Raw genomic sequence first — 13,080 nt, forward strand, 5'->3', positions numbered from 1 at the left:
TCGATGGTAGATATAAAAATCATAAAAAATATTCTCGCATGAAACTCCGCGACGATATTTCCATACACTTTCATGCTTATAATAAATCCACATTTTCAGCAAAAGCAATTTTAATTCATTTTCTTAAACATGTGCTATATTATATAAAAAGGTTATGGAATATTTTTGGCAAAAAAATTTTAATTCGATCCCAATCATCATCATTTACTCTGATCATGAACATTTATGCGTAGCAAACTAATTAAAATCGGGCATCGTTTATGCAAACACTTAGCTCTTGTATATATTATTAATGTATTTATGTGTACCCTGCTTTTGTATGATCTAAAGTTTCTTTACATACTCACATATACATATACATAAACATATATATATCATCCATATAAGCGTAGAGGCAAACATTATCAATACATATATGGTTGGCATTTGCAGAGTTTGCATAAAACAAATTTTAAACTGCATTCATTTAACTTACTACGGTTTACAATAAAACGAAAACTATACTACTGTTAACATAGAAATGGATTAGGTGGAGGCTTTTGCGATAAGGAGCAAGGGGAAACAGCTGCAGGAGATTTAGTTTTAGAACTTTTTTGTTTTTTTTGTTTTTTTGGAAAAGTGCAAAGGCCGAATGCATATCTTTGTTAGAAATTTAATTAAATTTATTTCAAAATTGAAATTTTCATGGAAAACGCCTCTCTTCGCTCCTTAACACAAAACAGATGAAAACATCTGCAATCGCATTATGTTTGCGCCTATCCTTTGGGACTTTTTATCTATGTTTCTCAGGCTAAATCTTACCGTAAAACAAAAAGTGTGCAAAAAAACCTAGATATTATGAATTTTCACAAAATTTTCAATATTTTATTTAACGTCATTATTTTGCTTTTCTCTTTTTTTTTTTTTTTTTTTTTTGACTAAAGTTTTCTTTTATTTATAATGCATTCGTTTTGGTTTGAATTTATTAAGTTGTGTACCGTATACAATAACTAAGAAATTTGTAGTCGAATTACAATGACTCTTACGTACGCTACGGGTAAAAGACTCAATTATATAGTCCTTTAGAAAGATAAGTAGTTCACGATTGATGCTGAAACAAAAAGATTTTTAACCTCAAAAAATAACTGAATATAAAAGTGTAACGTAGGCCGCATGGAAATAAAAAATGATCAATTTGGCTTGAAATGAACAGTGTTAGAGGTCACAGAAGGCCTGAACATAATCGATATTACAATTTTGAATTTAGAAATCTGCAAGAGAACAATTAGTGACACATTTGTAAAATACGAAACTCTGATAGATCGAGTAATAACCTAATCGTCCTAATAATCGACCCAAGCGGGTCAAGAGTCATTGTAAAATCATCATTCATTTGTGCATTATTATCGTTGTTACTAATAGTAGCTTTTTCCAATTACCGCTTGTACGTGAAAACGGGAAAGTTAGTACAAAACCTCAACACTGATTATTCCAATAATTCGAAACATTTACTATAACTTATTGAATATTTTCATTGAAAATAGTTGACGGATTTTATTAAATGGAAATTATTATATAGACACAATATCTTCTCGTACCTTCTTCATATGATCGGGGTTTGTCGCAATGTTATGATATCTTTTATAAATTTAGAAACGCAGTAAACGGTTTGACTACGACACCGTCTATCCTCTATCGCATTATTTATTTCTCCTTTTTTTTCAGATTCGTATTTAAACATACAACTGGGCCCTATAGCGTTTCCGAATGTTCGTCTATGCGCACTATCGCTCATAACGCAAGAGGCTAACATTGAATGTGTTGCGCTTGTAAACATGACAGCAGCATAGGCTTAATCTTCAATCGGCATCAAAGTTAGTTTAAGTACGAATTTAAAATTTGTCCGAACCATATTTTCTTATGTGTTGCTTGAGGCAACACCATTGGGCGCCGATTAGATTACCCAATTTGGTGAGGAATTCGTTACTGTTCAAGATCATTTCTTTAACGTAAAAAGCCATTGTCAAGAAAATTCAATTCAATATTTTGCTTTTAAGAGGGATTAGGGTGATACTATCGAAATAACAACATTTTATATGCACCCATCATTCATTAGCTTGTTATAATAAATTAAATTAAAGTTTTGTTGGATTTTTTATTACTGTACGCATTTAAGTTAATCACATGCCCTTTCGAGTGAATCTATATGTTTTTTAAATGCTTTTACGGAGAAAGTCCTTTTCACTCACCTGGCACTTCTATTTTATCAGGATCTTCATCATCATCAAAATCGGAACCGGAATCGTCATCATCGAAATCTTCGTCTACATCAAAATCAACGGAACGCTTCGTAGACGTCTGTAAATAGAACGGAAAATTAACAAAAACTCAAAGTACATTAAAAAAAAAAAAGGAGCAAAATATCTTAACTTGCTGTAAGGATAACGAGATCAATCAACAGCAATTATATACATATATATATATATATACACATTCTATATATAGAAATTTTTTAGGAAAATTTTTAGTAATTTAATCTTAAATGGTAGTAGAGAGAACTGACTGTGATACAAGAGTACGTTAAGCTTTTTACAGATGTATATAACAACTGAGAAGGAGTCGAAATTGACCAAATTTTATAAGCTTGTCTGTCCGTCTTGTATTCGTGTGATTAATTTGCAGGTCCTATTTTGGCCCAAGGACGACCGCTATCGAAAATGGTTCGAATCGGACCACTTCTCATATAACGCCTTTTTTTAGAGAATGTCGCTGTATGAATGAATGTATTAAACCGAATAGTTAACAGCGGGCCGTTATGTTTTATTTGTTTATTATCACCGAAGAATGGGCAGTATATTCCATTTGTCAAAACATTTGCATCAAGCTTCAAATACTTTACAAAGTATATACATTTACGGTCAGTATCGAAGCGTTTAAGCAAATCCGTCTATCTACCTGTCTGTCCTCGCAATGTCTGTGCTAAACATTCCATTGGCCGCAAAAATGAAGTGCTTAGGCTTGAAATTCGATCGAAACATTAGAAGTTCTTGCAGTCAAGTTGTTATTAAAAATAGGACAAATCGATCGAAAGATACGACCAACGGCGAACATTATCTGAGACCATAAAAACGATTTCGTTTTTAGCTCCTTACTAATGCACAAATACATTTTATAGGTGGTTTGAGAACAGCTATATAAAAATGCTTAAAATCGGCCACGCCTACAAAAAATTATGCGTGATTATCTTTCACGTTTTTAATGCTTTCGACATATTACTCATAAAATAAACAAGAAAATTATTCTGTAAATTCTTGACACACGCACAAATAGTATCTGCGTAAATATGTATTAATTCTTCAAAAAAATAGGGTGAACAATGCAACATGAAGGATTCGTTTGCTCTTAACAGTATCATCAATTGGGTATCACTTAAAAGGAATGAAGGTATAGCAATAATATGCATTATTTAAAGATGCACAGCAAAGTTTTCACAACGTAAAATACCGAATCCATCATAGAAAATCATTAAATTATATATATATTATTATTATATATTTTTATAATATATATATGTGGGATGGGTGGGGATGGTGGTGACTGCTGCATTGCAGTGCATTTTGATATATTAATCTCCGCATTCTTTCCAAAAATCAACTAAAACGAATCTGACAAATCCATTAATTAAAGGTAAACTACATACAAACTACGTCCGCTTTTTTTAATTTACACAATGATCGAAAAAATTGCTATCAAGTCGTATAAAAATATGTTTAAAAGTATATATATATTATTATACGATCGCTGCAGTGTATGCATTGCCGATTCTCGTATACAAGCATCGTACAAAACCGAGTATATTTTCTCGTTTGCCGCATCCGTAAACCGATTTCGTTTAGTTGGAAACTGATGAAAATTAAACAAAAAAACCAAATTTCGATTTAGTTTCCTTTTTCAACTAAAGTCTAAATAGCTTAATCATATTGTTAAACAACGGACAGACAGACAGATAGACAGACAGACAAATAAGTAAACATATCATATGCAAAATGCATTCTTTAACACTAATGCCGATCCTATGACGGAGAAAATTCCAAGAAAAAATTCATCTACATCCATAAGATGATTTTTCAAAAGATAAAGTTCTAATTTTTAGTGTAAAACTATTCAGATTAGAGATTAAAGTTAGCGGAATATATTCTTGTTGTATGAGCTTTGAACTAAACGTAACTTGCACAGAACTTCATCTAACATACAAGCCTTAGCTGATTTTCTAAAAAACCTTTAACAACATTTTCTTTTACATTAATGTTTGTGTAAGTGCGTGTATGTGTGTGTGTGTGTGTGTGTGTGTGTGTGTGTGTACAATAAGCAAAAAAAAAAAAAAAGCTCCTAAACTTCAAAACATACAACGGTACATACACTACTTCATTTGGTCCGATATTCGTTGGCTCGCTGATCTAACACTATACAACGCGATTAAACAACTAACACTTGGTTACCGTCATTATTGAGATCTTTGCCATTGTTCTACTAAAACAATAATAAATAATTCAAAAATGATAAAATGCCATGAAATTATTATTATTATTATTACGAGGAGTCTAGTTTTCGTTAACAATATTTCTTGAATAAGAAAATTAATGAATCAAATGATGATAATAAGGTATTGTTTTGTGGCGATGAGCTAGCCAGCCAGGATCAGTTAGTCATTCAATTAAAAATACTAAGAATCTAATCTCTGACATTGATTTCATCTCATTTGCAAGCAATAAATATGATGGACCTACCGTTAATGAGGCCCTCTCTCTATTCTCTGTAACGGGTTGACTAAAGAAAATCAATATTAAAATCACATTAAGATAATATTTTTAAAGTATATAATAAAGACTTTTCAATTCATTTAAGTTTTCAGCAGCAACGTTTTTACTTGTTACCAGCAAACACAGTTTAAGTGCTACCCAATCATCGTTGCACACACGCGCATACACACGCACACGCACACGCACATGTACACGCACACGACCAAATGCAAAAATACAAATATTTGCAAATTTTTCTACCTTTAAATGATACTAAGGTCTTTAATTTATTTGAGAAAGTCCAAGACACGGCGGCTTAAAGATACATGAATTCTATAACACTTTTAGAAGAACATTTGACTGAGATATTAATCCGTCTTTGCAACACCTCGAACACTCAATAACTGACAATGCGAATGAGGCGGTAAATGTTATGGAGTTTTAAAACCTGAAAAATTTTCAGTTCCTATGCATATAGATTTTCGCATTTATCGCATATATATATATATATATGTATATATATATATATATATGTATATATGTAGAGTACGCTTGTGAGAGTGAGTAAGCCAGTCACAGCCAGTAGCACGGTGTGAGTGAATAAATGCTGTATGCAACGGGGTATATGAAATATTGGTCGATAGTGAGGTAGAAAGAAGGAGGCGGTGGTTGTGTCGAGAAATTACGGATACACATACGTTGGTCGAATTAGGCGAAACTTGCTGTTACGATGCAACCCTTTTACCGAATCCTCTTTTAACCATAAAGCATAACAAACAATAACAACGCATCAGCATAAGGGTATAATGCCATAATGAAACCAAACGAAAAAGGCACAAAAACAGAGCACACAGTAGCACTACTACAAATCTAGAGAAATTGCATGGATTATTATGACGCTTATATGAACCTGCTAACTGCATATATACGTTGTAGGCATATTCTTGCATATATATGTATACATACATGTATATATATACATATTAACATATATGTATGTACATGGATATATATGTATATATATATATAAAATAGAATTATCACAGAGTAATAAAATTGAGTGAACCCTTTATGAAAAGCCTTAGCAACAACAGAAGCGGTAGTAACAGTAATAATAATAATAATAATAATAATAACAACAACAACAACATTATTAGCAAATACCAAGGCATGTACCTCGTCGGCCCGTTGATTCTATTATATATGCGTTTGGTATAGATTAAAATTTTTACAGGCATATAAGCATGGATACGTACATACTTACTACATATAATTGCATATACCAATAATATAATATGTAGGACGTCATGTGTATAATACATAGCACATAGGCATCAATGACTGACACAATCACCCCTCATTTCTCTTTGCGGAATTGAAATTTTCCACTCTCTGTGATAATAAAGTATGTTTATATTGCCTTGTTTTACTATTGAACGTCACTTAGAAACAATGCTAATATAGCAAGCAAACGGGCCTTTATGCTGGATATGAATTACGCATATTAGAAATCATTCAAATACATTTACAATAACGCTACCAACACATTTGTAACTACCTCTTTACCAGACTTTACCAAAAGAAAAGGTTCGACGGAGTGCAACATTTTTCCCTTTTATGTTATTCTTCTTAGGTATGCAGGCAAAAGTATAATATATATGTGCACTTTTCCTTAAACCCCATATGCAAAAAATGTCCTGCACTGAAATTTACTGAAAGATTTTATATATTTATAACCGTGGATCCCAATCATCAGATATAGTGTCATTTATCTTTTTGGGATGGTTTCATACCCTCGATGGATATCAAAATGATGGCCCTTAATTTTAATCCATGAAAGCGAAATGAAAAATGTTTCGAGATTTTTTGGCATATGTAGCTTCTTATAATATGGATGGATTCGAATAAATCCCGAAAGGTGACAACATTTATTTTTTTTTTTTTCTTTTTTAATACAAATTCTTCCAAGTTTATACAAACACATATCAAATACGTTAAAACGACCGCCTATAAAATAATGCTGCAATAGTTTATCTGCTAAAAATCGCAATTGAGAATTTTATAAAAATTATTGATTTGAACCCATCTTATATGAATGGCATCCCAAAAGTAGATCGAATTGTAATCAAAATTTGATTATAGTGAACTTATTGATCAATCGCCTTCGACTCCTTAGAAGAACTTTTTCGAAATTAATCCATTGGGCCAAACAAATTTCAACATTTATCGGACGGACAGCAATTCGAAAATGATTTTGAATCGATTGAAGCATAATGAAATGAAAAACATTCTTAAATCATTGACGGTATTCCATGCGTCCGTACGTATTTTATAAAACAGTGATGTGTGTAAGGAATAATAAAAATATATAAAGACGAACCGGATTGTTAACCGCTTATTTATAGCGCATTGATTTATAAAAGCCTTCTTCGAAGACTACATAATTACATAATAAAGATCGTTTTGACAAAACGTTATGTTCGATATGTAAAAGTATAAATATATGGAGATTTTTAAGGCAATTAATTTAGTATTGTGTGTGTAGTGTGGTGTGCCAGTGGTTAAACGATATAGAATTTTTCATCGATATGTTTCCCTCCGCAAATTGCTTAGAAAATGTTTCATCCTGACTTAGGGAATGCGGTGTATTAGATGAAACGGAAAATTTCTATTGAAATTTAAATATGTTCTCTACGCGTTCGGACAGACAATTTACACAAAGTTTAACGTTGTATTTTAAAATTATATAGAAAAGAACTTTGAAAATTTGTGCGCGATAGGTAAGGAAAAAATGGTGTTAGCAAAAGTGAAAGTGCGAGAAAATCGTGAAATGTTCATCGCTCAGATTGGCATCACACATTCCATATAATTTCTATCGAATCTTTTGTTGTTAAAATTTATTATATTCACTTTATCATTAGTACTTTAGGCATAGGCCTAATATAATTCACTTACAGTTCTCATTACCTACATATTCAAACATTAAATCACAGTCAGCTGTTTGAGGATTCTTATAGCGATCGAATGTTGGTTTAAATTCATTTAATTCCAAAATATATAGCAAATTGGAAAATTGCCATACAAAAAACAAAGAATGCTATATAAATGAATCCTCAGGTTATATATTTCTTTGTCTTAACAACAAAGATTGAAGGTCGATGAAAAGCTTCATTAAGCATCTATTATACAATTTTAAATTTTTATTACTTGATATATCCTATACACAACTTTTGCGGATGTATGCAACATTCAGAGGGACTTGAAATGGATTACTCTTTAATCGAACGATCGATTCATAAAAACGATTCTAAGCATGTCCGTCTATCCGCCCGTCCGTTCGATTGTCTTCTTTTCCAGTGCTCAATCAATTGGTCGGAATTTTTTTGATATTTTGATAAGATACCGCTCAAAGGTAAATGCTAACGAAAAATTGTTTAGATCGGCCCACTTTTTCAAACGCTTTCCACATAAAGCCCTATTTTGAAAAGTCGATATAGGGCTAACTATCAAGTGACGTAGGCTACGCCCTACCATAGTGTTATTACTTTTTTTTTTTTTTTTTGTTTTGGTTTAATTATGAAAATAAAATATAAAATTCGATTAGAGACCGTAAAAAATATATGGAACTAATGCGAATCACAGATAACTATCGAATAAATACTTAAAACTGAGTTTAAATAGGTTTTACAATAGTTCTATATACGTGATGCCGTTACGATATAAATATGTCCGCTAAGCAAAACGATAATATATTTGTTTAAAAAATTTCTATAAAATTTCTTTTAAATTATGTTTATCCTTAATATTGTATTTAATATTAACATATAGATAAAAATCTTGAAAGAAAATTATACGAATGGCATTAACCGGAAAATATGTACACAAGGACATTAAATTTTAAGCATGATAACATATATGGAAAAAAAAAAACAAACAAAAAAAAAACAAATCTAAAAAACTGTGTCATTGACATCTACACACCACAATGAAAGCAAACGGATGACCTTGAAAAATAAGAGGAGAAAAAAAAAAACATACAATATATTGTTATATTGTGTTTAGGCCATAGACAATATTAAATATAAGCGCAGACACCACATACATACCTAAATGCACATATTCATTCATTCATCTACTTAACTAAACATTAATATATGCATATTTATATTGCCTATATATAATACATACATACATGCATAAACACGTTCATGCAAAGTCATAGAAAATCCTGCTCAACTGAATAAAATGTAAATATAGAAAAAAAAAAAAAAGAAGCTTCTAACGGAATATTTATATTTACTCAATGTTAATAAATCATCATCATTAAATGAGAAGAGAGTGTGAAAAAACAAGTGTTGTAATATATAAGAACTTGTATATGAATGAAACGAACATAAATGTGCTGTAGGTGTATATTAATGTATATCTAAATGTTTATTCATTCTGTCTTCCTGCTTTTTTTGTTTTTTTTTTTTTTTTTTTTTTTCTGTTTAGTCTGCGATGTTTGTATACGTAGGCATTGGATGTTTTTGAACTTGTTACTAAAAAACGAATTTAAAAATAAAAACAAAAAATCTTGATAAAATTTCCAACAAAACAGAGAAAAAACACAAAATAAAAAAAAAAAAAAACAAAAAAAGCCAAAGTAAAAACAAAAGATAAAAAAATCATACGTACGGATGCCTGAATAAGTGTGAAATCTCTCTTTAAATGTATATAGATAGGTGTATTAAATTTTGTAATAGAAAAAATAGAGAGAAATTAATTTTTCTCAAAAAAGTTGACAATAAAAGAATCTCTCGCGCTCTTCCGTATGTGTACACTGCTAACTTGTTAACACACATTAAAATTTGCTACCTATACAGCAATTAAGAGCATTAATATTCATGGTCTTTATCGATGTAACAACTAATGTTACTTTAAATGAAAGAGAAATTATTTATTATACATTATGGATCTTGAATTGAATATTTCCCATTTTCTAGTCATTATTATCCATTATGGATCTTGAAATAAAAAACATGCTTCAATAAATAATGATATCTTAAGAAGATGTTAAGAAGAAGCAAAAGATTCTTGATATTATTTTAATTTAAGAAAAAAAAAAAACAAAAGAGATTTCATTAAATAAGAAGTGATGAGATAAAATTTTATAAGGTTTTCAATTCCCAAGTAGAATTTGAATAAAATGGACAGCAAAAGAATAAACACAAATGCATGATCGAGTGTATATATATAAATACATTATATATGCTTTTATTTTTATAGAGCTTCAGGCCCGCATAGTAGTTAAATAAAGAAAACTTTAAAATGTGAATGAATAAATAAGAAAACTCTTTTAAGATAAATTTCGGAAAATCATCAACTGAGCCGGAGTGAGAAAAGCGTTTTTTTTTTTTTAATTTTAAAAGTTTGACTTACTAACTAGCGATCAAACGTTCTTTTTAGCAATGATATTTTAGACGGGTATCGTAAATGCTTTTGTCAAATTTTAAACCTATTGGTTATTTTATAGCAGCATACCTTATTTACATGGCCTGATAACTTTATGCTAATTAAGGAACAATATGTTACTTTAGGATTTACTCTAGAACACAAATACTAGTTTTTCATTAGTTTGCGGACATATCAATAGCCTATAGGTAAACCACTTTTACATATGAAATCGACATCCATTTTATTTTACTATGTAAATTTCTCAAAAATTCGCATGATTCACTTTTGAAATTGACTCATGGATGAAATTCAAAGAAGGATTTCAATTTCGCTACTTTGAAATTCAACTAACACTAATAAACGGACAAGCAAGTGTAAATGGATGGATGCGTGGCCATTGATGGTAATTTTTTAATTTAAATTTTCTTAAACCTCGACTAAAACAGTCAGTGTAAGGATTCTGTACATTCTTGTAAATAACTAGTGAAACGTCCACATATATACGTAGTCAGTAAACTGACGTTTTTCGTGAGAAAATTTTTAACTAAGAAAAAAAGAAAAAAAACTACAATAGCGGATAAATAAAATGGAATTAATAGCAAATAAAATCAAAGGAAAAACTACTCGTATAAATCTAAAAATATTGAATGAAAAAGAAATGTTGAAAATTGAGAAAAACATAAAAAATATTAAATTGAGTTGCCTATGATCGATCTACCCGTCCGTGCTACTAGGCTGAGAATGAATTGAAAAAATTGTTTTCAAAAATTCCATATCACTACAAGAGTTGGTGGATGATTTGAAGACTTGCGCAGTTTCCTTGTTTTACCCCTGATTGTTAAAAGAAGACTTCTAGTACTTGTAATGGCCGGGCGGGTTGAACTGGTATTTGGAAACTTCATATGAGTTTATTCAATACATGTGCATCTACATTTGTATATGCATTCGAAGATGTATTTGTAAGTATATATAGACAAAAGCATATATTAATAAATAAGTTCACATATATGAAGAATATGTAGATAAACTGCGAAAATTATGATAAATAGCTTCGAGGAATTAACTCTCGTAGTAGCAGAAAGAAAATAAATTTTTAAATCAATTCGAACAGGAAATGTTCTTTTAAAAAGTCCTTTAAATGTACTGCATAGATGTCAAGTGCACGCAATACTGAAGTAGTCATTAATCGAAATTCTTGCAAATATAAAAAATAATTTATAGATATATAGTAGACCGAACTTTTCAATATCCATCTCTAGCTTCGATTGAAACGAGGAAAATCTTTAACAAATTGTGATAAATGAAATCGTAATTTAAATGATCGGAGATGAATGCATACAAATATTGTACATTTAAGGAGAATTTACGCTTTTATAGAAATTTTCCTTCACTTAATAAAAAATTGTTCAAACTATTGACAGACAATGCATCAATAAATTGATATGAAAAACAATTGTAATTTCAAAAACATAGAAACAATTCGAAACAGTTGATGAAAGTAATAATTCATAATTCGTAACTGTAATCAAGTAAATTTCAAACGTAAAATATTTACTAAATTCTCTTATATTTTCTGAAAGCTAATCAGCTAATGTGGATATTATAGCCAATGTTCCTAAATGTCAATGACAAGACTGAATTTTGATTTAAGTGTTCACTTAGTTATCTTTAGTTGCAATTAACTAGAGACCGTGAACGAAGCATCTTCAATATTACGAATAATGAAATTTTGCCAATTGCTTTCGATAAAAAATTTTATTTACAACATTCTTCAAATACACGGTGCATGTGCTCTTGTAAAGTTTCTGAACGTTTGATTGTTTTCCCTGGAAGAACGGAAACCCCGAAACGCCCAGAAATTTTCATGCTTTTTCAATTCCGTGTTCGTATATATTTGGACCCTTCTATGAATATTTTCCTAAACAGCGTTTGTAAACGATGTTCAACGATTAAGCGATTTACTTCCTGCTTTTTAAATGATTACGAAAAAGATTTACTTGAATATGCGCGAACCAGTTAGTCAATCGGTCCTAATAAATATTTGTATTCGATTTCATATCGACTGTTAAGTTGTTTCTGTGGGCATATTTCGAGGCGGATCAAGTTCGCTTTAGGGTTGAAGTTGCAAACTGAACTTCGTGAACATATATATATCAATTCTTTTACGAATTGTTACTCACAGTTTCTTGGGTATTGCGACGGGTGGGCCGATCATTTTCAATTTTCAGAATATTAAAAAAAAATTGAAAATATAAATAATAATGTAGATATGGACTTAAAGGTGCAGGTTTGGTTGTGATAAATGCAGGGACACGTCTAGCATGTCCCCGTCGTTTAAAATGGGTTCTGAAAGTGATAGATATTCAAGCCTTACTAAATTGAATGGCGGTGTCACACTCAAGGGAGCATATATGGTAATTAACTTCCATAGTCAAAAACATACACCCGAGATATACAAATTACATTTGATCAAGATTAGAACGAGTTTATTCGAGACTTCTACGATGTGCCCTATTGGACACTTCTCTCTTTCTGACTCTCCCTCGAACATTGAAACAGCTCAGTTCAAGTACGAAGTGTGAAAATGGACAATAGAAATATAGAACAAACGAATTCTATCATCATTATTTGTATCATTTTCCTGTCATTTCACAAATGCAATATGGCTCATAATTTATTGAAGACATTTCGCTTTTCAGAATAACCTATTGTTGACAGACATTAAAAAGTTTCTCCCGAAACTCACAATTGATTTATTATTTGTTATCTCCTGTTTTGAACCATGTGCAGACTTAAGATTTACTTTAACTAGATACAAAACATAATTGCATAAGCTGTATACTTCTTTCTCTTTTCATTGTGCCAT

The 13,080-nt window shown here is 30.6% G+C and overlaps 1 protein-coding gene across 2 annotated transcripts in view; it reads right to left on the bottom strand.

Moving 5' to 3' along the window:
* The window catches only part of LOC119639472 (protein strawberry notch), a 30,511-nt gene that overhangs the window by 16,310 nt on the left and 1,121 nt on the right, over positions 1-13,080 (bottom strand). For both annotated transcript variants that reach the window (XM_038036910.1, XM_038036992.1), the window contains exon 2: positions 2,229-2,337. In XM_038036910.1, the coding sequence (XP_037892838.1) occupies positions 2,229-2,337 (109 nt within the window). The remainder of the gene's footprint in view (positions 1-2,228; positions 2,338-13,080) is intronic.

Source organism: Glossina fuscipes, unplaced genomic scaffold (genome assembly GCF_014805625.2).
Source record: "Glossina fuscipes isolate IAEA_lab_2018 unplaced genomic scaffold, Yale_Gfus_2 0, whole genome shotgun sequence".
Classification (NCBI taxonomy): Eukaryota; Metazoa; Arthropoda; class Insecta; order Diptera; family Glossinidae; genus Glossina; species Glossina fuscipes.